The sequence below is a fragment of the Crocodylus siamensis genome, chromosome 10, assembly GCF_052110815.1.
Source record: "Crocodylus siamensis isolate JL-2025a chromosome 10, ASM5211081v1, whole genome shotgun sequence".
Classification (NCBI taxonomy): domain Eukaryota; kingdom Metazoa; phylum Chordata; order Crocodylia; family Crocodylidae; genus Crocodylus; species Crocodylus siamensis.
The window spans coordinates 73241771-73267335 of record NC_143404.1 but is presented as its reverse complement, the minus strand read 5'-3'; the positions used below and the strand labels follow the sequence as shown (position 1 = coordinate 73267335).

The 25565-nt window shown below is 58.3% G+C and overlaps 2 protein-coding genes across 13 annotated transcripts in view; both read left to right on the top strand.

The window, feature by feature from the left end:
• ELMO2 (engulfment and cell motility 2) overlaps positions 1–20543 on the top strand; it is a 28437-nt gene extending 7894 nt beyond the window's left edge. For 6 of the 10 annotated variants that reach the window (XM_090065104.1, XM_090065111.1, XM_090065110.1 and 3 more), the window contains 21 exons: positions 4590–4713; positions 4837–4877; positions 5611–5683; positions 5952–6002; positions 6737–6918; positions 8282–8381; positions 8958–9109; positions 11907–11985; positions 12551–12586; positions 14896–14946; positions 15278–15400; positions 15600–15734; positions 16743–16847; positions 16924–17032; positions 17544–17680; positions 17956–18119; positions 18219–18331; positions 18921–19028; positions 19334–19416; positions 19703–19780; positions 20270–20543. In XM_090065104.1, the coding sequence (XP_089921230.1) occupies positions 4636–4713; positions 4837–4877; positions 5611–5683; positions 5952–6002; positions 6737–6918; positions 8282–8381; positions 8958–9109; positions 11907–11985; positions 12551–12586; positions 14896–14946; positions 15278–15400; positions 15600–15734; positions 16743–16847; positions 16924–17032; positions 17544–17680; positions 17956–18119; positions 18219–18331; positions 18921–19028; positions 19334–19416; positions 19703–19780; positions 20270–20470 (2199 nt within the window). In that variant the 5' untranslated portion in view covers positions 4590–4635 and the 3' untranslated portion in view covers positions 20471–20543. Of the gene's footprint in view, positions 1–4510; positions 4714–4836; positions 4878–5610; positions 5684–5951; positions 6003–6736; positions 6919–8281; positions 8382–8957; positions 9110–11906; positions 11986–12550; positions 12587–14895; positions 14947–15277; positions 15401–15599; positions 15735–16742; positions 16848–16923; positions 17033–17543; positions 17681–17955; positions 18120–18218; positions 18332–18920; positions 19029–19333; positions 19417–19702; positions 19781–20269 lie in introns of all 10 variants that reach the window. The other 4 variants (XM_090065106.1, XM_090065105.1, XM_090065112.1 and 1 more) reach the window with 3 other exon arrangements.
• A 30-nt stretch (positions 20544–20573) lies between these two features.
• SLC35H1 (solute carrier family 35 member H1) lies at positions 20574–23952 on the top strand. 3 transcript variants are annotated; one of them, XR_016444486.1, is made up of 9 exons: positions 20574–20761; positions 20870–21020; positions 21261–21324; positions 21472–21544; positions 21669–21837; positions 21992–22075; positions 22167–22427; positions 22889–23018; positions 23188–23952. XR_016444486.1 is itself a non-coding variant. In XM_090065114.1 (9 exons), the coding sequence occupies exons 1-9, from the start codon at positions 20651–20653 to the stop codon at positions 23301–23303; spliced, it is 1164 nt and encodes a 387-aa protein (XP_089921240.1). In that variant the 5' UTR covers positions 20582–20650; the 3' UTR covers positions 23304–23952. The 3 variants fall into 3 exon arrangements, 2 of the variants coding, with proteins under 2 accessions (XP_089921240.1, XP_089921241.1); XM_090065114.1 differs by having other exon boundaries at positions 20582–20761; positions 22162–22427; XM_090065115.1 differs by having other exon boundaries at positions 20588–20761; positions 22252–22427.
• Positions 23953–25565: the final 1613 nt, after the last annotated feature.

Sequence of the window (25565 nt, the reverse complement as noted above, 5' to 3'; positions counted from 1 at the left end):
GCTGGGTGTGGGGCCTGGATCCTGGCTTCCCCCTGGGTCGGAGGGGCAGGGCTGTGGGTCAGGACAGGTCACCGGTTGGCAGTAGGAAGGCTGGACCCGTGCGTGCTTGCTGTATGCAGGGTAGCCGCCTCCCTTTTGGAGGCCTTGGCTGCAGCCCCGGCTCGCTCTGGAATTCAGCTTTTAGAGACTTCATGGCATTGCAGAGATGCTGCAGCTGCCCACAATAGAGGATATTCAGCTGGGCAGCTTCAATGGGGCCTTCTCATGGAATCCTGGGCTGGAGGGTGCTGGTCACAGGGGGGGAAGGGCAGGTTGCTCGGGGCTCCAGCGAGGCCCGTGGATGTTTGCTCGGGGTGGTGCTTCTGCAGGGTCAGACCCTGTGTCCACAAGGCACAGCTGGGGAGTGCTGAGCTTGCTCCCTGCCCTCTATCACGGGCAGGGACGGCCACTCTGTTCATAGAATCAATGTGTTGCGGGGGCCCTAGACAGATCATCAAGTCTGACCCCCTGCCATGGGCAGGAAGGAGCCCTGGGGGTAGCAGGGGTCATAAAACCCCAGCCAGGTGCCTATCCAGTCTCCTTTTGAAGATTTCCAGGGAGGGTGAGAGCACCACCTCTCTGGGAAGCCCGTTCCAGGCTCTGGCCACCCTTATAGAATCACAGAAGTCGGGTCGAAGGGACCTTGTAGATCTTCGAGCCCGACCCCCCGCCTGGGCGGGAGAAAAAGACTGGACTCAGATGAGTCCAGCCAGGTAGTCATCAAGCCTCTTCTCAAAGATCCCCAGGGTAGGAGCCAGCACCACTTCCCTAGGAAGTTGGTTCCAGCTCCTAGCCGCCCTGAGTGTGAAGTAGGTCTTGCGGATGTCTAATCTAAACCTACTCTCTAATAATTTGTGTCCATTGTTGCTTGTCATGTGGGAGGGCGCTAGGGGAAACAGTGCCTCCCCCAAACCCTTCTGGTCCCCCCTAGTGAGTTTATAGACAGTCACCAGGTCCCCCCTCAGCCTTCGCTTGTGAAGGCTGAACAGGTTTATGTCCCGCAGTCTTTCAATGTAGGGTCTGCCCTGTAGTCCCCGCATCATGCGGGTGGCCTCCTCTGGACCCTTTCAATGTTGTCCACATCCCTCCTGAAATGGGGCGCACAGAACTGGACGCAGTACTGCAGCTGCGGCCTGACCAGCGCTGCATAGGGAGGGGGAGGATCACCTCCCTGGCTCTACCTGAGATGCACCTGTGGATGCACGACAAGGTCTGGTTAGCCCTGCTAACCAAGACCTCGCATTGTCGGCCCATGTTCATCTTGGAGTCAGTAATGACTCCCAGATCCCTTTCTGCTTCCGTGCTCTCAAGAAGGGAGTTTCCCATTCTATAAGTGTGCTGCTGGTTTCTACTGCCCACGTGCAGCACCCTGCACTTGTCAGTATTGAAACATCTTGTTTATGTCAGCCCACTCCTGTAACCTGTTCAGGTCTTGTTGCAGTCTCTCCCTCCCCACTAGTGTGCTCACCTCACCCCAAATTTTGGTATCATCAGCGAATTTAAACAGGTTGCATTTTACCCCGTTGTCCAAATCGCTGATGAAGAAATCGAACAGCGCAGGCCCAAGGACCGAGCCCTGGGAGACTCTGCTGCCCACTTCCCCCCAGGCCAAATATGACCCATCCACCACCACCCTCTGAGTACGACCCTTGAGCCAATCTGCAATCCATCTGACTGTGGAGGCATCAATGCCACAGTCGCCTAGTCTTTTAATGAGGATGGGGTGGGAGACGGTGTCAAAGGCCTTGCTGGAGTCAGAAAGACTATGTCCATGGCGACACCTGCATCCAAGGCTTTTGTGACCTGATCGTAAAAGGCAATCAGGTTGGTCTGACAAGGCCTGCCCCTAATGAAACCGTGCTGGTTGCCCTCGAGCATCATCCCTGAAGCCGGGCCATCACAGATGTGCTCCTTGAGGATCTTCTCAAAGAGTTTCCCAAGGATAGAGGTAAGACTGACAGGCCTATAGTTGCCCGGGTCCTCCCTCTTCCCTTTTTTGGAGATGGGGACCACATTAGCTATCTTCCAGGCATCTGGCACCTGGCGCGAGCACCACGAGCGCTCGTAGAGCTGTGTCAATGGCCCTGCAATAACCCCAGCTAGCTCCCTCAACACCCATGGGTGAAGAGCATCTGGACCTGCTGACTTGAACATGTCCAGCCCCTCCAGAAGCTCTCTAACCCGGTCCTCCCCAACTTGGGGTCTGGAGGCGTTCCCCTCGAGTCCATCTGGCATCCCAGCGGGGAAGTCCCGGTCCCTGCACCAGAAAACGGACATGAAGAATTGGTTAAAGAGTTCCGCTTTCTCCTCTGGCGCAACTACCAGATTGCCCAGCGTACCTTGCAGGAGCCCCACGTTACTCGGTGCCTTCTTCATCCTCCCTATGTATTTGAAAAAGGACTTTTTATTATCCTTGATCTTGGACGCTAGTCCTAGCTCTATGTCTGCCTTAGCTTTCCTGACAGCCCCCTTACGGGCCCGAGCAGAGGAGGTATACTCCTCTTTGGAGACAGCACCCCCCTTCCACCGGGTGTCCGCCGCCTTTTTGGCAAGGAGGCATTCCTGGACGCCCTTGGTGAGCCAGGGGGCTTCCGGGCACTCTTACCATGAGGTCGTTCTTCCTAATATCCAACCTAAACCTATCCTCCCTGAGCTTGTGGCCATTGTTCCTGGTGACTTCAAGGGGGGCCCTGGTGAACAGACTTGCCCCAAGTTCCTGTGGGTGGCCCCTGATAAGGTTGTAGGCAGCCACAACATCCCCCCTCAGGCTCCTCTTGCGGAGACTGAAGAGATTCAGGTCCCTCAGCCTCTACCCATAGGGCTGGCCACGGAGGCCCTCAACCATACGAGTGGCCTCCTCTGGACCCTCTCCGGGTTCTCCACGTTCCTCTTGAAGTGTGACGCCCAGACCTGGGCGCAGTACTCCAGCTGCAGCCTGACCAGTGCTGCAAAGAGTGGGAAGATCACCTCCTTGGACCTGTTAGTGATGCCCCTGTTGATGCATGACAGGGTGCCATTGGCTCTGCCTATTGCTTCGTCCCATTGGCCACTCATTCATCCTGGAGTCAATCCTGACTCCAAGATCTCTCTCTGCCTCTGTGCTGCCGAGAGGGTGTTGTGACCAGCACAGAGCCACAAGCCCAGGCCTAGCGTGTCCTAGTTCTGGAGCTCCGTGGTCCAGCAGGAGACTTGCAGTTCGTGCTGCTAGTCCCGTCTGCAGGGAGGAGGTTGGCTGGACAGGTTGACAGCTTCGGGGTCATACACAAAGACCTCCCTGCCCTCCCACAGTGGGCTCCGGGCTGGCCTGCCCTTCCCCATGGTGACACTTGTTTCTGCAGGTTAGGGAGCGCTGCCAGCACTAGGTTGCCTTGCTGTCTCTCAGGGGCTGTGGTTGCCCATCACAGGAAGCGGTGGTGGCCCTGCAGCACCTCTGCAGAGATCTCAGGCACTGCCCAGGCACGCATGCTTCCCAGGAGGGACAGCTACTTGCGTGAAGCTCCCTCTTCCTTGGGAGCACGCATAAGCCAGGTGCCTGGAGGAACTGCGAGGCAGGGAGGATGCAGTGATCTGCCTGGGAATGGGAAGTTCTCCCAGTTGCTGGTGGGTGAGCGCCTAGGAGACTCTCTAGACCTCTGCCAGTTGCAGAGGCTGCAAACCCCTCGGCCCTGCCAGGCTACATGTCCCAGCCCTGCTCTCCATCCTTATGCTGCACCTGGGTCAGGTTCTGCTCCTCAGGGCTGACACTGCCTCTGTCCACTCGCTCTTGGGAGGGCTGCTCCTGGGTCCTGTCCCCATGGAGGGGCTGGGGAATTATACTCCGTACCACCAGGCCTCATCTGCTAGGAGGGGTATTCCTAGACTGCAGATGGAGCCCTGGCAAGGGTCCATGGAGGAAGACCTTTCTGATCTCACTTAAGGTGCTTGAAATCCCCTAGCCTGAGAGGTGAGGGGACTTCCCATCTCCCCTGGTGGTTTGTGACCACAGCCCTGAGGGATCAAGGCAAACCCCTGCCTGCAGAAGCAAATGCATCACAGGCTGGGAAGAGGGGAGCCAGGCAGCACCACCTCAGCGCAGGCGAGGGTACGCGGACGGTACACAGTGCTCAGTCCTGGGGAAGGGGCTGCGCTTGCTGGTGTCACAGCTGGATGTGGCAGGCACACGTTGGATGTTGCTGTGTACCTGTCAGAGCGCTTGGGCCCCTTTGTGCTGCCAGGAGCTTGTGTTGCAGCAGACCGAGTCAGAGGGAGGTGTTTGCCCTGGGTGCCCCACTCCAGTCTGGGCAGCCCTGGTGGCAAAGGGGCGGAGTGGCTTCCAGGGAAGAGGCAAAGGTGTTTGGGGTGGGGAATGAACATACTGGGCTAGAGTATGGGGGTGGGGGAGCGCTGGGCAGGGCAGCAGGAGGTGACTGCCCAGCTGAGGTCTCCTGTCCAGCAGTCCAGCCCACCCTGTTGTGGCTTGCTTCCCTGGCAGGTGCTTGGGCCACAGTGATGGTGCAGTATAAGAACCCAAAGAGCTTGTAGGGAGCTGCTCACCTGCTCCCCTCTCACAGGTAGATGCTCTCCCACGTCCAGGCAGAGCTGGAGTAGGCTGGGACGATGCCGCCACCCTCAGACATTGTGAAAGTGGCGGTCGAGTGGCCTGGAGCCAATGCCCAGCTACTGGAGATAGATCAGGTAAGAGCTGGGGCTGGCGCTTACAGAGCCAGGCAGCACTGTGGTGCAGGGTTGGGGCGTAGTGTCGGGCAGGCTCTTCTGGCCAGGGAAACATCACTACTGAGTGTGCTCTCTCTCTTCCAGAAAAGGCCCCTGGCATCCGTCATCAAGGAGGTCTGTGATGGGTGAGTCTGGATCTCTAGGGACCTGCCATGGGAACCAGTCACCCTAGCAGGCCTCACTGGGAAGCCTTTTCCCTCACACTACAGCCGTGCTGCAGGCACCACGTGGCTGCCTTCTTCCAGGCTTTCCAGCCTGGCTATGCACTGGCTAGGGCTCCAGCAGCATCAGTGCTGGTTCCTGGGAAGTGGACCTAGCACCTAATGCTCTGGCCCTGCAGCCTGTCTTGCTGTCTGGAGCAAGGACCTGGCTCGCAGCACAGGTCATGTCTAGCATGATGACCTTATGTCCCGGTTTAGCCAGGGCAATCCTGGATTTCAAAGGCTGGTCGCAGCCGGCTGGATAAATATCCTAATGGGAGTCCCAGAAATGCGGGGGTGCAGGATGCTATCTGGCCAGGAATCAGACCAGCACAGAGCCCCTTGCAGGCAGGCAGACACCACTGCCTGCCCAGCACACAGCCCTACCCCTGCTGACTTGAGAGAGCACTGGGGAGGCAGTGTCCTGACTTTCTGGGATTTGCATGTGGGTAGCCTAGCCACACCAGACTCTCGCCCAGCTCCCAGCCCTGATCAAACTGGGACCCAGGGATTCTCTCCAGAGTCAGAGTGTCTCCTCAGGGCTTTTCTCCAAGCCTCTGTTCCACCCACCCCAGTCAAGCTCCTGCTCCTGCCCTGGGCCTAGAAAAAGGCTGCTCCAGGCAAATGCAGGGCTCCACGTGTCGTTCCTCTCCCCCAGGTGGTCGCTACCAAACCCTGAGTACTACACACTGCGATATGCCGATGGGCCCCAGCTATACATCACGGAGCAGGTCAGTGATGGGCTGTGCCTGGCTGCTTTTGGGAGGGGGCTGGGGGGGATATTGGAGCAGTTGCAGTCCTGGTTCCCAGGGGAGGAAGGGAGGGACATCCCCTCTGTGTCCATTAACCAGAGAGACATCCGCGAGCCAGTGCAGTTCCTGTCTGGGATACTCAGCCTTCCCCTCTGCCGCATGCATGCAGCAAAGTATCCCATGACTGGCTGCATTTCCACTCCCCGCCTGCTGCTGCTTCTCAGAGGCTTCTCTGTCCCCCTTGCAGACTCGCTGCGACATCAAGAATGGGACCATCCTGCAGCTGGCTGTCTCCCCGGTACGTGCCTTTTGGCATCCGTTGCTCCGCTCAGCCCCTTCCCAGTGCAGGGTCTTCCTTGCCCTGTGAGCCCACTGTGGTGCCTTGACACTGCTGGGTCGTGCTCTCATGCGCCACTTGCCATGGGGTGCGGTTCTCCTGTTATCACTCTCCCTGGTGGAAGCACCCCTGTGTGCTGTAGATGGACAGTAGCCTCCCTGCAGGGGCTCAGCCTGGTAGGGAACACCACTTCTCAGTAACTTCGGGCAACTTGACCCATTGGGCTGTCTCCCTGGATAGCCCATGAAGCTTCCCCCGCAACTGCCTCTAGCCTCCCAGGCATCATGTTTGCCAGGCGGTGAATGCATGAGAAGCCTTAGAGATTTTCCTTTGGAGCAAAGACAGGTTGGTGGGCCCTGCATGTCTTTAACCTTATGGTTTCAGTGACTGCACCTTCCTCCTCTCTAGCTGCCCTCTCCCCCCCATACCTCACGCAGGGTCCATGGAAGGGAAATGGGCAGTTCATCCAGCATTGGAAAGAAACACTGACACATCTGCCCTTAGCCATGGTTACCGCAAGCTGTCAGTAGCCCCAAGTCCAGCTAGGTGCAGCTGGACAGCTGCTTCAATTCTGTCAGAGCCAGTAGCTCTCTGGCCCTGGTATGTTCCCTCTGCCTAGCTTCAGACTTGTGCAACTGTTGGTGTTCAGCTGCGGGTGACCAGTGAGTGACCAGCCAGGTCCCTCTTGTTTCCAGTCCAGGGCAGCTCGCCAGCTGATGGAGAGGATCCAGTCACACAGCATGGAGGCCCGACTGGATGCTATGAAGGAGCTGGCAAAGCTGTCTGCAGATGGGACCTTTGCCACAGAGTTCATCAACATGGAGGGCATCACAGTGCTGACACGTCTGGTGGAGAGCGGCACCAAGCTCCTGTCCCAGTAAGCATAGCATGACACCACAAATGGTTAATTGTGGCTGAGCTTCCGCATCTAGCTCTTGTTGGCAGCTGCCAATGTCACAGCTGCCTTAAAAATAGCATCACCTGTTATTAACACCCAGGACAAAGGAGACAGTTGCAGCTTTGGGCACTCCAAATAGCAAAGTTAACCCTTGTTTAGGAGTTGCGGCCACTTCTCTTCCCTTTTCAAGTCTTCTGGGATAAAATTCATTTCCTCCTCGTCATTAGATGTTGTTAAAAGATGGTGTCAAATGTTCTGGTTGGGGAAGTCAGCAGGAAATCGTCCTGTCTGGTCTTGCCTTAAATACAGAACAGAGCAGGATCCAGTTTCAGCAAGGCAAGGCCACCTGGCACAAATTAGGGGAAAAGAACAACATGTTGCAGCTTCTGACCGGAAGAATTTTCTCTCTGCAGTCTGGTTGGGGGGAGAGCATGGGCCCATTTCACTCTTGTACTAGCTACAAGGGCACCTGGCAGACTTGCGCATGGTTATGGCATTAATCAGGTTCACAGCAATTTTCCTGGTTGGTGAAGCCAGACTTGCTAAACAGATATCAGGAAGAGAAGGACGGGGATGAGGGGAGAGAGAGAGAGCAGGAAGGTGAGAGGACACATGAGGGGACTGTGATGGCCAAAGCTCTAGTCTGTGGTCTTGCTGTTGATCGGGACCCTGCTGAACCAAGTGGAGATTTGGCAATGGTTGTTTCCTGTCCCCAGCTGCCCCCTTGTCTCAGACAGGACAGAGCAGCTGTCAGGAACAGGATAATGAGGTCCAGTAGCAGGATGGTCAGGGGCTCATCCCAGGCAGGCTGGTGGGGGTGACACAGCCATAGCCATTTTTAGCCCAAGCTCAACTCCTTTGCCTCAACTCCTGCTGGCTGTTTACCTCTTTAAAGCAGCTTGGGATGCAGCAGGTATCTGCACAGCAGGTCTCATGGCTGGGGGATCCTGCCTGAAACAGAACAGTTCAGCATGTTTTTCAGGCTGAGCAGGTACCTTCTGGCATGACTGGAGCAGCTCAGATGGGCAGTGTGGGGACTGGCAGTGCAGGGGGAGAGTGAAGGTACATTGGGCTTATTGCTGACTACCAGTATTGCTTGGTACTTGCAGCACATCACACAAGAGCCACATAAAGGCCATGTTCCCTGGCAGGTTCTGACACCTTGGCACAGGGCAGGGGAATGGACCCTCAAGGCGGGGAAGGGTGTGGAACAGGATGAAGAAGTGCGTTGTCCTGTAGTTTTCTGAGAGACACTTATCTCACCCATTTGCAAGAGCAGCGCTTCTCCTGTTAATAGCATTGGGTTGCCTCATCCCTAGCTGTACTCCCTCCCTTCTCCCAGCTACAGTGAGATGCTGGCATTCACTCTGACAGCCTTCCTAGAGCTCATGGACCATGGCATCGTCTCCTGGGACATGGTCTCCATAACGTTCATCAAGCAGGTGAGGCCCCAGCAGGAGATTGGGGGAGGGGGGCGCTTGTGTGAGCAGCAGAGGGGTGGCCTAGGGGGCAGGGAGCAGGGTTTGCTGCAGTGTGGCAGGTGGAAGGGTAGAGCCAGGACTGGTGCAGAGCCATGGTGGAAAAGAGATGACATGGGTGTGGCTCGTGGGAGACACAGGACATAGTGCATCAGGAGGATACCAACATGTCATCAGGCAGGAGGTGGAATGGAGCAGAGTGTGGATGTCAGGGGAGTGTTCAGTGGGAGAAGGGCACAAGATGGCAGCACATGGAAGGAATGTGTGTGTAGCTCCAAATGGTCCCTGGTGGAAAAGGCCCGAGGGAAATATCTCTGTGGCAGGTTGCATTCAGAGTCAGAAGGGATAAGAGATCTCGCTGCTGCTTGGCCCCACAGTTGGAGTCTGTGTGCAGCTGGATGCAGCATGACATGGTGCTCATGTTGAGAGTTCAGGGTGTCTCTCACCCCAGCCCACTGGGCCCTGCCCTTTCTGGCTGCTGGCATTGAAGCACTCCAGCTTGGCTTCAGGGTGGGCCTGTGCTGACCTGCTGGTCTTTAGATTGCAGGGTACGTCAGTCAGCCCACACTGGACGTCTCCATTCTCCAGCGGTCGCTAGCCATTCTGGAAAGCATGGTGCTGAACAGCCATACTCTGTACCAGAAGATAGCAGAGGAGATTACCGTGGGTCAGCTCATCTCGCACCTCCAGGTGTGAGTATTTGTCCATCTTGGGCAGAACTATTTGTACCTGCTTTGCAGATCTCTGCTTTATTTGAACATGTGTCGTCATTTAAAATTGATAAAAATGCCATCCTAGATGTCACTGGTAGGGCATCTGATCTGAGCTTCACAAATCTGTTGAAAAGCAGGAAGGGAGATACCGGGGAATTAAAGCTTCTGTTCTGAAAGCACTTAAGCACGTGAGTAATTGTACTCCTGTGACTAGAATCATTGACTTCAGCTGCATTAATCATGTGTTTAATGTTATTCAGATGCATAAGTGTGTTCACGATTGGGGAGCCAAACTGGATTTTTATTCCAAACTTTTCACTTAAATCCAAAACGGCACCAAACCTGTCGCCATGGAACAAAACAGCTTTATTGTTAATGGAAAGTTGTTTAGATCCTCAGTCCATTAGTGAGGTTCAAATTTATAAACTCTTTGTATACGTGCAAATATTGCTAGTAACATATTCATATTTCATAATGCAATGCGTTAAACATAATAATCATGATCCAGGATTAAAACTTACCAGCCAGTTGCCATGGAGTACTACTATTCGCAGTCAGGGAGAGTGCTTCTGTGCTTTCAGAATTAAAATGCCTGAGAAGTAAAGTACCTTAAGGCCAGTTAGATTTGTGATGAGCTTCCTCTTCTAGAACATTTTCATTAATGGTCATGGCTCAAGAAGTAGGAGTATACTTCCAAACTTTGCTGATGAGACAAAGCTGGTATCATCAGTCCAGAGAAAAATAGGACTATGACAGAGGAAGAGCTGGATGACCTTGAACAATTCCGTTTCAGCCCATTTCCATTACTCGAGTCCTCAGACTGGAAGGTCATGTGCTTAAGGGCTAACAAGAATTTCTGCTGTAAGCTTAGAGCAGCTCATCAGGTGGAAACGGCAGGGGAAGAGCGACACCCAGGAGTATTATTTATTTGAAAGTTGACCCTGAACTGCCAAAATGATGTTGCCATGGAAAAGACAAATGCAATCCCAGGATGTCAGGCAAGGTGTTTCCACTGGAGACAGAAGTACAAATGCCATCGGACAAGGCCCTGGAATCCTGGGTACAGTTCTGGTCCCACGTGTTCAAGGATGAATCAGAATGGTGCAGGTGTAGAGAACGACACTGAGGCTGATCGGGGCAAAGGAAGGCAAATGAATATTAACTGGCTACAAGTAAATCCAGAATGGAAATTAGAAGATGATTTCTAAGCATCAGAGCAGCAAGGTCTCCATAGAATCTGAATAGTTTTACACTGGAGATGGTGCAGCTTATGAATGGGATTGTCTGGCCTGGTGCCCGCTATGGCAGGGGCAGGACTCAGTGGTTCAGGAGGTTCCCTCCAGCCCTGTGTCTTCTTGTGCTTGCACTTGGATGCCCCAGGGTAGTTGTGAAATAATTTAATTGCACAGTCCCCTGTCCTGCAGCTGGAGGATCCATTTGAGCAGAGCCCTGTGGAGATCAGGGGACTTCAGGTATGTAGGACCCTGCCTGTGTGTACAGCTGGGACCACAGGCTGCAGTCTCCTTCTGGGTCTCTGGAGGGTCATTTCAGAATGGTGGCTGCCTGGCACACTGTTGACACATTTTCTTGCCAAGCTCTGTCCAGTCAGCAGCACTGGCTATCCTGGAAAGTCACATGGCACTCAGCACCTCTCCCTTTCATCTTCTGACTGTATCAGTAGTGATCCGTCATCTGTTTAGATGTGGCTGACTAAAGCTATGTGCTTGTCATGCCAGCAAATGTCACCTCTCAGTAGTGCCCGCACCGCAAACGAGTTAGCTGTGAACATCACATCCCCTCTATGTTTGTACCCATGCACTTGCAGGTAGTTTCTGAAGACATTTAATCTTCTTTTGAATCACTGGATCCAAAAGACATATCCAGAAGCGTCTTGTCACTGAAAACCCTGAAGGAGGACCACAGCCTGTTTAAAGCATTTCACATGTCTGGCCTTGGGGCTGTAGAAAGGTTGGGGGGTGGTTGCAGACCTAGTGCAGGATGTTAGCTTATTGATCTCCTTACCCTGTGTGTGCTGTTCTGATGGCACAGGATAAGGAAGGACCAAATGAAGTGCAGCTTCATGTGTGAACTTCTCAGGAGAAAACTGCTCTGAAAACCAGAGATTTTACAATTAGAAAACTGTGGTACAAAGCCTCTTCATTAGCAGTAGAAGGCTGCAAAATGAGAAGGAAGTACAGAACTATCAACAGCTTCTGAGAATGGGGAATGTTTTGGGGTTTTGCCAAGATGAAGAAAACCAAGGGTGAGCATTTAAGGAGACAGCCAGACTCCTTTGCTTACCATTCCCTGGCTATGTTTCTGCTGTAGGCTGCAGGGGAGGAGGGAGACCCAACTTGACTTGGGCATCAGAAATCATTGAGCTGTGGCATCCAGCTTCTCAGCAGGATAAACTGGCCAGTAGTGAGATTGTGCAGCTCCAGCCAGGCTTCTCCCAGGACCCGTGCTATCCAGGAGGTTCTGCACTGCACTGAACTACAGACTGCAACGTGGACATGCTCCCTAGCCAGTCAAAGTCTGTTGCCTCTGGCCAGAGCAACATCTCTGTGCCTGGTCTCTGCAGCTCTGAGTAGTTTGGTGATTTGCTAGTAAACATGCCTGGGTCCCTTCTCCCTAGGCAGGGTAGGGAAGCTGCAGGCAGAAGTGCTTCCACAGGTCCCAGAGTGTGAGAGACAGCCCAGGTAACAGCCTGTCCCCCATCTGCTCTGCATGCTTCAGCCATGCTCACCTCTGCTTTTCCATCTTTGTGCCCCTGCAGCTCAAATCAGGAGATTCAGACTTATGCCATTGCCCTGATCAACGCCCTCTTCCTGAAGGCACCGGAGGACAAGAGACAGGTCTGTGCCCACTCTCTAGCCAACCTCTGGCCTGGGTTAATGGCAGACTGCACATCTGCACCTGCAGCACTAGAGAACCACCCCTGCCCTGGCAAGGGTGCCCAAGCCCTGCCCAGATCTGTCAGTCCTTGCAGGATGTGCATCCACAGGGCAGCACTGGGGTTGAGTTCAGCAGTTTCCAGAGGAGTGATGGCAGGGGGTGTCCAGCACAGGACTAGGGATGCGCAAGGGCAGTGTGCCAGGCCTGTGGAGGCGCAGCCCCAGCAGGAAGGCAGGACAGCACCCCGGGCTGGGGAAGAGGGAGCCACAGCAGTCTCAGGGTCTCCCTCCATGGTGGATGTTTTCTGTGTGCATGCGCCTTATGAGGGCCCCACAGAGCCCACATGTATAAGCAGGACTCCTGCTTGCATGGGCACCCTGAGGGGAGGCCTGGTGTGTGCATATGTCTGCTTCCTGTAGCTTTGTTCTGTGAACCTTTGTCCTCTGGGGCCCTGTTTGTACCCCTTTCTCTGGGCTCTGAGCTAAATTCTCTGTCTGCTTTGTGCCTTTTGCTTTCTGCCAGCAGGACAAGCTCCTTAACCCGCTAGACCTGCCTGTCACTGTAAGTAACTCCAAGCCGGGGTTGGGTCAGGCACTTGCTTAGCTGTAGGCACATAATAGAAAGTTTTTTCTTTGGTTCAGTCTCCTAGGGCCAGAGATTTGGAGCACAGGGGTGGGGGACTATCAGGGACGGAGGGGGCGGATGGGCCTGGGGAGGTGCCGGAGGCCCAGTGGCATTAGCCGGCCCACAGACTGCTGACAGTAATGTTCTGTAAAGGGTTCTTCGCTTTGGAAAGCTTCCAGGCTGGTGTAAAAGCCATTCAGCTAAACTGATGTTCAAATCGAGCCCATTCCACAGAAACAGGCCAGGCATCCTGAGCTGTCTGCAGTGGAGCCTGTGCCACCACTCCTTCAGTGTACAGCAGATTTAAACCCTTCCCATGTGGGCTTAGGACTGTAGCCTGGGTCCTACCTGGTTGGGCCATGCTGCATGTTGGCTGCTCTGTGGGGAGCTGCCTTGCAAGGAGCTGTAGGCTTCCCTCTCTGCATGCCATGTACTGAAGCGTTCCAGCTGGAGGCTCCTGGGGGCTTTGCAGACTTCATAGCAGTAGAGGGGTCTTTGTGCCTGCTCAACATGAGACCCCCTCTCAGGTGGGCCCTGTGGAGTCTACAAACCCCAGGCAAGATCCCAGCAGAGAAAGCGGATGAATTTGGCACCTCAGGTGGAAGGCTCAGGAGGAAGGACATAACTACCTGGGTAGGAATTCTGCGGGGGCACTAGGCTTCAACACGCACCTCGTCAAATTCCCAGTGGGATCCTTAATGGCTGCTTCATTTTTCCTGGGCCTCCCATCCCAAGAGCACAGCCACCAGTGAAGTGTCCCGTAATGCTGAGCCTGGGTGTTTGGGAAGATACTGCTTGGCTGCAGCTAGGCAGCATGTGTGCTCATGCTTCTACTACTGTGTGTGTCTGGATTGTCTTGCTGTCTCCCATCTGTCCCACTGTTTATCTGCTTTGGCTGCCTGTTGTCTCCTCCTGTGTAGAGGCTGCAAGCTCTTTGCAGCAGGGACACCCATACATCTGTGTGTTTAGCACTGAGTGCAGCTGGGGCCCTGGTCTCTGACCAGAGTTCATAGGTGCTACTGACAGGAGAGTTGTAAATAAAAGGAAACCAGACTGACTCATCATCAGGCAGAGTGTCAGTTTGTGAACCGCTTCCTGCAGCTTGCTGGTGCTGGTTTAGGTGTCACTTACCCAAATGCTTGCTCATTCTGGCCATAGCTGGCCTGTGAATCCTGCTGAGCTCACACCCTGACACGGGCTGGCTAGAAGCCAGTACATCACTTGGGTTTCTCATAGGGGTTCCTCTCTTCAGCAGTGTGTTCCCAGAAGTGTGATTAGAGCCCCCGGGTGCCTGCTGCCATGCGCATTCTGTCACGCTCCCTGTGCAGCCTGGCACAAGCTGGGCTGTATTGAGGGGCCAGGTAGCTGGGACAGTGCTGGGCTGCTCAGGATGGTGTGGCCAGGCGGCAGCACCTGTGACGGGGGCAGGGGGTGCATTCACCTCTGGTTCTGGGCATGCCCAGCCTCAGAGTGCAGGGGGTCTCAAACGGGCAGTTCTGCCAGGCTCCTTCCAGCTGGCAGCTGGTGCAGCATGTCTGTCCTCGCATATTGTGAATCCCCTGCCAGGCCTTGCCTGTGCCAGCAACCTCACCAAATCTTCCCCAAGCCCATTAGCACTGGCGCAGCTCCCCCCCACAGTGCAGACAGGGCTGCCCGGTGCTCTCCTCCACTGGCTTGCTGCTCCCAGACGCAGCTTTGTGGCAGGCTCGTGTCCACCTTGGAACAAGGGACATGCTCAGTGTGCAGTGCTTAGATGCTGCCCTAAGGAATTGCCTTTGGGGCTGAGGCAAGAGACACGCGGGCCTGGAGGGAGAGTTATGAGAGCAAAAAGCTGCTGTCGGGGGGTGGTGGGAGCTGGTGTCATTGTGCTTGGGCTGCCAGGTGTACATACCCAGTGCAGATGGGCTGTTCTTTTCCTGGGAGACCTACAGCCACGTGCAACCGTGCATGAGTCGGAGCGTGCCTCCCCAGCTGACAGGCCACTGGCACGGTCTTGTTTGTCACCCATGGTGTGTTCCCCACAGCCAAAGCTCCAACACAGGCAGGAAGCAGCCAGCCTGAGCTCCCTCCCCAGACCACCCAGAGCATGCCCTCCTAGGCTGGGGGTGAGCCATGCTGCACTGGCTGCTTCCAGTGCAGTGATCCACATTGCTGACCCATGTTGCTCAGCTTTCTCTCCCTTCCCACAAGAGGCAGGCTTGGGTTTTGTGTTCTGCTCACATTCCTTTTCTCTGAATTCCTGACAGGAAATGGCCAATGCGTTTGCCCAGAAGCACCTGAGGTCCATCATCCTAAATGTGAGTGGGTGCCAGTAGCTCCCAGCCCTTGCTGAATTGAGCCTGGTTTATGCTGAACATAAATCCTGCTGCCCTGAGGGCATTTGTGGTAGTTTTTGCCTGTGGAGAGTGGAACTAATGCCACTTGCTCTGGAGAGGGGAGAGCTCTTGGTGTTTCCTCCTCCTGGCAGGGGTTTGCTCTTGACTGAAAGCAGCTACTGTGTGGGCAGCTGGTAGTGCTGGATCCCTGCCCCCCCGAAGGGGCAGCAGCCTGGCATGCCCTGCCGCGCACAGCAGGGAGCAGTGTATTTTTTGCTGTGTTCACTCACGCCCCTGCCCTCAATTGTTGCAGCACGTGATCAGAGGAAACCGCCCGATCAAAACTGAGATGGCGCATCAGCTGTATGTGCTGCAGGTGCTGACCTTTAACCTCCTGGAGGAGCGGATGATGACCAAAATGGACCCTAATGATCAGGTTGGGAAGCTTCAGTGGATTCTAGAAGGGAGGGTGGATTTCCCTGGGCTTCACAAGCTGTCCCTCCTCCACAACGAGGGTAGACGCTGGCACTCCTAGCATCTTCCCTGGGTGCGCAGAGTGTGGGCCCTTGGGACAGCATGCTGGCGCAGAAAAACATTGCCAGTGTCACCACTGACACACTTCCTCTGCTCCTCAGGCACAGAGAGACATCATCTTTGAGCTGAGGAGAATTGCTTTTGATGCTGAGTCTGACAGCAACACTGTCCCAGGGGGCGGGACAGAGAAACGCAAAGCCATGTACACCAAGGACTACAAGATGCTGGGATTCACTGTACGTATCTGGGGGCATTGCCAACTGCTGTGCACACAGTAACAGAGGTCCCCATCTGAGGGCAGGGCTACGGGAGGAGGCTGCTGACTGCAGCACATCACATATCCCCGTTTCCATACCCTGGGCAAGGATGTCTCCTGAAAGGAGCTCAGATGAGATGGGTTCTTGGACCTGATTGTTGTGGGCTCGCTGCCAGGGTCTGAGCTGTACTCTCCTGTGTGTGATGCATGAGGATCCCATCAGAGGACCCAGGGTCTTGTGTGTGAGTTGTACATATGATTCTGTACAGAGCCACAGAAGCAGTGAAGCATCATAGTTTCATAGTTTCATAGTTTCATAGTAGCTAGAGTCGGAAGGGACCTAGGTAGATCATCTAGTCCGACCCCCTGCCTTAGCAGGAAAGAGCACCGGGGTCAGATGACCCCGGCAAGGTGCTCATCTAACTTCCTTTTAAAAATCCCCAGGCTAGGAGCCTGCACCACTTCCCCTGGAAGCTGGTTCCAGGCCCTAGCCACCCTGACTGTGAAGTAGCGCCTCCTAATATCTAATCTAAACTTACCCTCCGCCAGTTTGTGACCGTTATTCCTGGTCACTCCTGGCAGCGCACGGGGGAACAGGGACTCCCCCAATACCTGCTGATCCCCCCTGACCAGTTTGTAGCAGGCCACAAGGTCCCCCCTTAGCCTTCTCTTGTGGAGGCTAAACAGGTTCAGGTCCCGTAGCCTATCCTCATAAGGCCTGCCCTGCTGACCCCTGATCATACAAGTGGCCCTCCTCTGAACTCTTTCCATATTGTCCACGTCCCTCTTTAAGTGTGGCGCCCAGAACTGGACGCAGTACTCCAGCTGCAGCAAGGAGAATTGATAGGGGGGTGGGCATTTGTGTGTGCTCTGCTGGGCTGGCTCCTTTCCGGTGGACATAGGAAAGTTGCAGGGGTCCTGTGGCAGGCAGCTGTGGGTGCATTCAAAGGCTCTCTAGGGAGACCCTGGCACTAACCTGTATCTACAGAATCACATCAATCCAGCCATGGACTTCACCCAGACGCCCCCAGGGATGCTGGCCTTGGACAACATGCTCTACTTGGCCAAGTTCCATCAGGACACCTACATCAGGGTAAGAGGGGTGGAAGCCACCTGCAGCTCCCCTCCCCTCCTCCCCCACTGGCTGCTGATCACACCCTCTTCCCCAGATTGTCCTGGAGAACAGCAGCCGGGAGGACAAACATGAGTGCCCATTTGGGCGTAGCGCCATTGAGCTCACCAAGATGCTGTGCGAGATCCTGCAAGTCGGGGAACTCCGTAAGTGCCTCCTGCCCTGCACCACCAGCCCCCAGGCACTGTATTCGGGGCTAGAGCTCATCTCCTGTCCCCTCCCCAGAACAGTACACAGAGCACCCTTCCTGGTCCCAGAGCCATGAGCCTGGAGCTGTGCATGCTGTCATCCATGGAGACCCAGGACCATGTCTATGTGCTGTGGAGCCTGGGGCAGTGCTGCATGGGGCTGCATCTCTCAGCAGTACAGTTAGGAGACCCCAGCAGCATTCCTGGGGCACAGCCAAGGGGCAGCAGCAGTAGCAGAGCCCTGTGCCACCAGGTGCAGGTGGAGACTGACCATCAAGACTGGGCTGCACAGCAAGCAGACGATCCTGTTCCCTTGCCAGCTGAGGGACCCCCTGAGCCAGGCCCCCAGGGTCAGGCTTGTGTCTTGTATCCCAGGACGGAGTAGCTGCCCCTTGCGCTTGCTCCCTCATGAATTCCAGCACCCCCTGCCCGGGACACTCATACAGTTAGTCCCCATGTCTCCCTGCAGCCAACGAGGGCCGGAACGACTACCACCCCATGTTCTTCACCCACGACCGAGCATTTGAGGAGCTCTTTGCCATCTGCATCCAGCTGCTGAACAAGACCTGGAAGGAGATGAGAGCAACAGCAGAGGATTTCAACAAGGTCAGTGATGGGCACCTGCTAGGGCTGGCACAGGGGGACACTTGCGCGCAGACAGCCTCAGCTGCCAGCGGGGTGTGGGGCCAAGTCATGGGTGGGCTGTGATGCAGATACTGGTGCAGGAGGGTGGCTCGGCTAGGACTGGTGCTGCTTCCCCCTTCCTGAGCCTGCAGAGTGCATGTGGGTTGGCCTGAGGTCCTGCCTTCCCTGCACAAGCCCCTTGGTAGAGATCAGCTGCTGGGCCACAGGAAGGCGACGCACCTCTTCCCTCCCACCAGGTGATGCAGGTGGTACGGGAGCAGATCACCCGAGCTCTGCCCTCCAAGCCCAACTCCCTGGACCAGTTCAAGAGCAAGCTGCGCAGCCTGAGTTACTCGGAGATTCTGCGGCTACGGCAGTCCGAGAGGATGAGCCAGGACGACTTCCAATCACCGCCCATCGTGTGAGCACCTCAGGGGGTGCTGCCTCCGTGCCCAGGCACGTGACTGTGGCTGCCGGCCTCTGTGCTTGTGTCCTGCTCACGCCACCGTCTTTTCTTCAGGGAACTGAGGGAGAAAATCCAGCCTGAGATCCTGGAGCTGATAAAGCAGCAGCGTCTGAACCGGCTGTGTGAGGGGAGCAGCTTCCGGAAAATTGGGAACCGTAGGAGACAAGGTGGGGCTTGAGGCCTGGGAGTGGGCATTAATACAGCGCAGGACCATGTGGCACTGCCGGAGAGGGGCTCTGGGCAGCTGGGGTCACTCTGCAGGCCCACCAGTTGTGAGGGACCAGGCGCGTGCATCCAGGGAACAGCAGTCTGGGTCGCAGGGTGCGGACAGACAAAATGTCACTTCAGTGGAGAAAAATGCATTGGACAAATGCAGCAAGTCCCTAACCTGTGCTGACTTCACCCATCATAGAAAACTTGAGGAAATTAGGGGTGAACATCCCCAGGTGCAAGCTGCAGGGGTGTGGGTGCAGTCTGGCTGCTTCCATCCTGGGGTAGCTGTTTGCCAAGGTAAAATAGCTATTACCGGCCCCCTGCCACCCAGCTGCAAGGTCCTGAACCACACCTACTGCCCCTGGGGCTGTGTGGCCACCCCTTCCTGGCTGCAGTGCAGCATGCCACCCCAGCCAGCTGCAGCATGGTCAGTCGCAGCCTCCTCCACCTGCTGTCAGCAGGCAGGCAGCCCTGCAGGGCTGGTGCGAGGGGGTTTGTCAGGAGTGCCACTCACCCCGTGCTGCATGTGCCCGTGTGTTGCAGAGAGGTTCTGGTACTGCCGCCTGGCTCTGAACCACAAGGTCCTGCACTATGGAGACCTGGAAGACAATGCCCAGGGCGAAGTGACCTTCGAGTCCCTGCAGGAGAAAAGTATGTTGTGATTCTTCCCGAGTACCGAGCACGACTTGTAGCGCCCCATCCTCTGCCATCTGACTGCTGGGCACCAGTGCTGGGATGGGGGAGGAGTCTTGGGGCCAAGGCAGTGGTTGGGACTTGGGGAATCTGGGTTTAATCCCTGGCCCCTACACAACCTCCGTACTTCCCACGGCACAGGCTACATGAATAAACCAGTGTGGTTGGGCCCAGGGGCTCCTGTAGTGAAGGTGGCAGAAAAGGGTGAGGGAAGTGTTTCACCCCAGCAGGGCCCTGCTCGACTCTCCCTGTTTTGCCTCTAGTTCCAGTTGCAGACATCAAGGCCGTTGTCACAGGGAAGGACTGTCCTCACATGAAGGAGAAAAGTGCCCTGAAGCAGAACAAGGTAACTGCTCCCTCCTCTGCCAGGAGGGAGCCCACGCTGCTTGTGGGGCATGAAGGCAGCTGAAGCATGGGAGCCTTTACCGATGGTGCCAGCCCAAATCTGGGACCCTAGCTCTGCTGCTTTACTCTGAGACGCAGCCAGGCAGGGTGCCAGCACCACCTGCCTGGGACTGCTGCAGCACTGGTTTGTCCTGGAGGGGCCCAGGGCTATAGTGGATTTGGGCTGGGGGCAAGGAAGGGTTCTGCTGCTATCCAGCTGCTGAGTGAAAAGCCTCCTCTCCCTGCAGGAAGTGCTAGAATTGGCCTTCTCCATATTGTATGATCCTGATGAGACCTTGAACTTCATTGCACCTAACAAGTATGAGGTGAGTCCTGAGGAGCCTGGTTCGGAGCGTGCCCAGATGCTGGAGCCTGAGAGGAACCAGCTGTTCTCCGCTGCACCTATTTTCAGCATCCTCCTGTTCTCTGCTTACTGCCCCCTTCCCTGCAGAGGCCAGGGGTGGTTACAGAAACCCAAGGCCTCAGCACGAGGGAAGAGCAGGAGAATAAAGCAGCTTGGCAAGGATCCGTTATCCTTGTAGCCAGAGCCCCCTGCACTCCCCGGCCGGCCCTGCTGGCCCAGGGCTTAGTGCCTCTGCAGCAGAGCGCTGTGCTCAGCCTCGGGGCCTGCGGCCGGCTCTGCTCCCTGCCCTCTCGCAGCTGGACGGAGGGGCTGAATGCGGTTCCCTGTGCTGCAGTGCAGGGCTGAGCGCGGTGCTGTGTCTGACCGCGGGTTCCCCAGCCCCAGTTCCCGGTCTGCCCCGCAGTAGCGCCCCTGGGCGGAGGGGCTGACCGCGGTTCCCCGTGCCCCGCAGTACTGCATCTGGACGGACGGGCTGAACGCGCTGCTGGGCCGCGACATGAGCAGCGAGCTGACGCGCAGCGACCTGGACACGCTGCTCAGCATGGAGATGAAGCTGCGGCTGCTGGACCTGGAGAACGTGCCCGTGCCCGAGGCGCCGCCGCCCGTGCCCCGCGAGCCCAGCACCTACGACTTCGTCTACCACTACGGCTGACCGACCGGGACCGGGACCGCGGGGGGCGGGCCGGGCCGGGGCGCGGGGTGTTCATTACAGTGCGGGACCAGCGCCTCCGCCTCCTTCGCCCGCGCCGCCGTGACGCGCCGTGACGCGGGGGGGCGGGGCGGACACGTGGCGGCCGGGCCGGGCCGGGCCGGGCCGGGCGGCGGGATCGGGATGGGGCCGGGGCCGGGGCCGCGGGGGCGGGCGGCCCTGGCGCTGCCGCTCGTGCTGCCCTACTACGGCTTCTCCATCGGCATCACCTTCTACAACAAGTGGCTCATGGCGGTGCGCGGCGGGGCGGGGCAGGGCGGTGGGGCCGGGCCGGGCCGGGGCGGCGGGGCCGGGCGGGGGGTGCCCGGCCCGGGGTGACGGGGCCGCCGTCGCCGCCCGCAGACCTTCCGGCTGCCGCTGCTGCTGACGCTGCTGCACCTGCTCGTCATCTTCGCGCTGGCCGGGCTGGCGCGTGCGCTGTGGCGCTGCGGCTCCGGCCGCGCCCGCCCGCTGCTGCCCTGGCCCCTCTACCTGCGCCGCGTGGCGCCCGCCGGTACGGCCGCCTCGGGCTCGGGAGGGGCTCCGCCGGCCGGGCCACGAGCGCCGCCGCACTTGCAGGGTCGGGCTGCGGCGTCGCCCCGGGGCGGTTCGGGGGGCCGGGCCGGGCTCGGCCTGGCGGAGCCGCGGGAAGACCTGTCTCCAGGGCAGAGCGCTCCCCATGCCCCACTGGGCAGCGCACCCCCCTCTGCCAGGCACGCTGCTGCAACTCCACGGGGTTCACTGTTGCCTCCAGCTTTGTCGACTGCCCTGGACATCGGCCTGAGCAACTGGAGCTTCCTCTACATCACGGTGTCCCTGTGAGTAGCAGCCCGGGCACTGCGGGGGCGTCTCCAGACGCCAGGCTGGGGGCCGGTCTGGCAGGTGCCAGCTGGATGGCGGCAGTGCGCGCCGGGGCCTGCTGCGCTGGGCGTCTGGAGAGCAACCGCACGTCGTGGTTTTTGCAGCTACACAATGACCAAGTCTTCTGCCATCCTCTTCATCTTGTTCTTCTCATTGATCTTCAAACTGGAGGAGCTGGTGAGGGTGCAGCAGCACCAGCCCCTTGGGGAGGAGGCTGGTCCTGAGGGCCAGGGGCTAAGCGCAGCCTGGGAAAGGGGCTGGGAGGAGAGCAGGCCCCTGTGATGCTGCTTGTTGCCCGCAGAGGCTGGCGCTGGTGTTGGTGGTGTTGCTCGTGGCCGGGGGGCTCTTCATGTTCACCTATGAGTCCACGCAGTTCAACACAGAGGGCTTCATGCTGGTGCTCGGCGCCTCCTTCCTGGGGGGCATTCGCTGGACTCTCACCCAGATGCTCATGCAGAAGGCCGAGCTGGGTATGCAGGAGACAGGAGGGGGTCGTCTCAGTCCCAGGGGACGTGCTGGAACCTGGGAAGGGAGCAGGGAAGTAGCAGCCCTGTGCCGGGGGGGCGGCAGGGACAGCAGCTCAGCGCAGGCGTCCGTCATGCCTCTCACCGTCTCCTTCTTCAGGGCTGCAGAACCCCATCGACACCATGTTTCACCTGCAGCCGCTCATGTTCCTGGGGCTCTTCCCTCTCTTTATGGCAATTGAGGGTGAGTTGCTGGAGAGAGCAGGGGTTGGGGCTGCGGGAGCAAGCCAGGCAGACACGGGAGTGCCTGGATTGTTCCTCTCCTGCCAGTGCAGGAACCGGGGGGGGCAGGGCCACGCTGGCTGCTGCCTCAGCACGGAAGAGCCCTGCCGCTCACCGTCCCTGCCGCCCCGCGCTCAGGGCTGCCCATGGCTGTGTCGGAGAAGCTGTTCCGGTTCCACGACGGGTGGGTGCTGCTCGCACTGCTTGGGAAGCTCTCCCTGGGGGGGCTCCTGGCCTTCGGGCTGGGCTTCTCCGAGTTCCTGCTGGTCTCCAGGACCTCCAGCCTCACGCTGTCCATCGCCGGCATTTTCAAGGTTCGCTCCTGTGGTGATTCAGGGAGGTTGGGGACCGACCAGCCAAGGCAAAGTGACTGTGCTATTGGGTTGTCAGAAACAGCTCTTGGCACCTTCCCTCCTTCCGTGCTGGGGCTGCCTCTGCCACCTTCCCATCCCCAGAGCACTCATGACTTCTGACCAGAAAAGTTCCCCAGTGCCTACATCGACCCCTTAACAGCCTCTGTTAATGCAGCACAGAGCCCAGGGCTCCCCTGCAAGGGCCAGACCTTGGCAAAGCACAGGAAAGGGTCAGAGGTAGCGAGAGGCTGTCTGTTGTCTTCAGGGGAATGGCCGATACCCCAACACAGGGAGGTCAGCTGCAGTAGCTCCTGGTGCAGCCTGGCCCAGGCTCCCTTCTGCAGGGTCCCCTTGGGACGGACTCCATGGGCCCCACGCTGCTCGCTCTGCTCTGCCACCTCCCCAGTGTCTTGTTTCTGCAGGAAGTCTGCACCTTGCTGCTGGCCACCCATGTGCTGGGAGACCACCTGAGCCTTCTTAACTGGCTGGGCTTTGCCGTCTGCCTGTCGGGAATCTCCTTGCACGTCACCCTCAAAGCCTTTGCTTCCAAAGGTAATGCTCCTCTGGCCCGATCACTGCAGGACTCCGCTCCTCCCTTCCCAGCACCTCTGTTAGGAGCCCAGACTGGGCTTGAGGCCGTGGCGGAGGGCAGGACAGGCTAAGCAGGACTGCCCAGGGGAGACTGCTCTGGTGCAGGACTGACCTGGTTGTCCGTGTGCAGGTGAAAAGGCCCAGAAGGAGGCCGGCTCCAGTCCTGACCTGGAGCTGTTGCTGCGGCACAGCGAGCCAGAGGAGGTGCCGGAGGAGGAGGACGTTGGCACTCAGGTGCAACGCTGAGTGGACCTGGAGCCCACTGGCAGCAGCTGCGTCTGACCATCACGCTCAGTGGCAGTTACCAGCGTGCAGGGGCCAGGAGTCCTGCACTGCCACCTCCCCTGGATCAGGCGCAAGTGGGGAGCCCCGAGCAGGGGCTGGGAGGGCCTGCTGCCAGCCGCGGCAGCCAGGATTCCTGCCGGCTGGGTGAGAGGGAAAGCTGCAGTGTGGCCCTGTACAGGGACTGAAGAGAAGCCCCTGCGCTGTTGGGGGAGGCAGGAATAATTCCCAGGGTGTAGGGCCACGGCGGGGGATCCCATGAGCTGTGTGGTGGGGCAAGGGAGCAGAGACTGTGACTGCAGAGCCATGGCTGGGGAGAGAGTGCTCCCAGCCAGTTCTGGTCCTGCCTCCCCAGGGGCAAGGCAGGTGGCTGTTGTGTGGGGGCTCTTCCCCAGCGCCCTGTGGAGCTGGATCTCACGCCAGCTGAAGCACAGGGAGCAGGAAGACCGCTGCCTGCTTGCGCTGCGGGACCAGGCTGGGCCCAGGGGCCAGGAAAGACCTCGGTCTCTGGCTCGGTGGGGCTGGGGGCATTAAGGGCTGGGGAAGCAACTTGTTATGCTGGGAAGAGCTCTGATGCCTTTTGGAAATAAATGGCTTCCAGCCCTCTCCTCTGCTTGTGTGAGCCTGTTGTGCGGTGCCGAGGTGCTGGTCCGTCCTGCCCTGCGCTGGCTGCATCCCTGCTTGTGCTGCTGCCTTCCACGAGGCACCTGCAGCCCCTTCCAGTGCTGCCAGCACGGCTGTAAGCAGCTGCCCTGCACGTGCCTCGGCCACGGCTGCAGCCTTGTCGCCTCCCCAGGAGAACAGACCTGTGCTGGCACTGACCGCTGGTCGTGTGCCAGGAGGGGCCACTGCTCTCCCCACCACAGGGGTCAGGCAGCAGCTCAGAGTCCAGCCATTCTTGGTTGGGACACACTGCTGCTTGGCCCCCCGGGGCAGTGTGGAGGGGTCTCTGGGCCCGGCTGAGCCTTGCTCAGGCCACAGGGACGGGCTGGACAGGGACCAGCGCTTGCCTGACACACGACGGCTGCCGTTCTCCCGGCAGAGGCCAGCCTGGCCTCTGCATTTCAGGACGGCGCAGGGAGGCTGAGCGCAGCTGAGGGACAAGCAAGAGCCGCAGTGCCTGTGCCCTGCGGTGCCTCCCAACGCCGCGCGGTGGCCATTCTCGGGTGCGTTTCTCTCCCTCAGGGTCCCTGGCCCCACGCAGCCTCCCCTAAGGGAGCGTGTCCAGCAGCACGGTGCTGGGCCGAGCCCCAGGGCGGGCGATGGTTTCCAGTGAGAAGCCCTTCTGTCGGTCTGGCAGCCGGGGTGCTGAGCATGGAGGGGCTGGGGGACGAGTGTCGTTGCTCAGAGCAGACGGCAGGTGGTGCCTCTGCGCCGTCTCCCAGAGCTGCAGCCGCGGAGCCGGTGGCGGTGCAGGCCCTGCCGTGGCTCGAGTGGGGAGCCGTGGTGGAGCTGGCCCACGCCGGGGCTGTGGCCTCCGGCGCTCGGCTGCTCTTCAGAGCTGCCGGCGGGTGTCCCAGGGGTCGGGCCTCGACCAGCAGTGCCCTGCCTCCTCTCGCCATCTCCTCACCTGCCCCGCTGCCCTGGGGCCAGAGCCCCGGCTCGGTGTTTGTCGCCTGCCCTCCTCTGGGGCAGTCGCGACTCTGCCACAGCTGCCCTTTGCCCTCTGGCCGCCCTGTCATGCAGCAGCCTGGGCGGCGCCTTGAGGTTCCTCTAGCCAAACCCTCCCCGGAGGCAAGGCTGGCTGTGCCTAAACCTCCTGCGCAGCCTGGTCCTGAGACCCTGCAGCAGGGCCTGGCTGGCTCCAGGCAGAGCGTGTCCCCTTGCGCGGGAGGGGCTGGGATAATCCTGGGGCTACTGGCTGTGAAGAAAGCCCTTGCTTAGCTGCGGGCCAGGGGCAGCCGGGAGCGAGGGCCTTGAGGAGGGCAGAGGGAGGCGCTGCTCGTAGGGAGCCGCGGGGCCCACTGTACGGCTGGGGCATGCAGTAGACACGGGCCCCGGCTGCAGGGCCTGGAGCAGGGCTGCGGGGGCCTGACCCTGCCGCAGTCGCCATCTCGGCCATTAACTGACCGCAGGGAGGGAGAGGCTGCTGCTGAACTGCTGTCGTGCTTGGCGTTGCCTGGGCAACGCGGGAGGCAAGTGCCAGGCTCGTTACTGTCTGCGGGTTTATCCTGCCCGGAGCCACTGGAGACCACGGTGTGTGTGGGGGCACGAGCATGGCGCCTG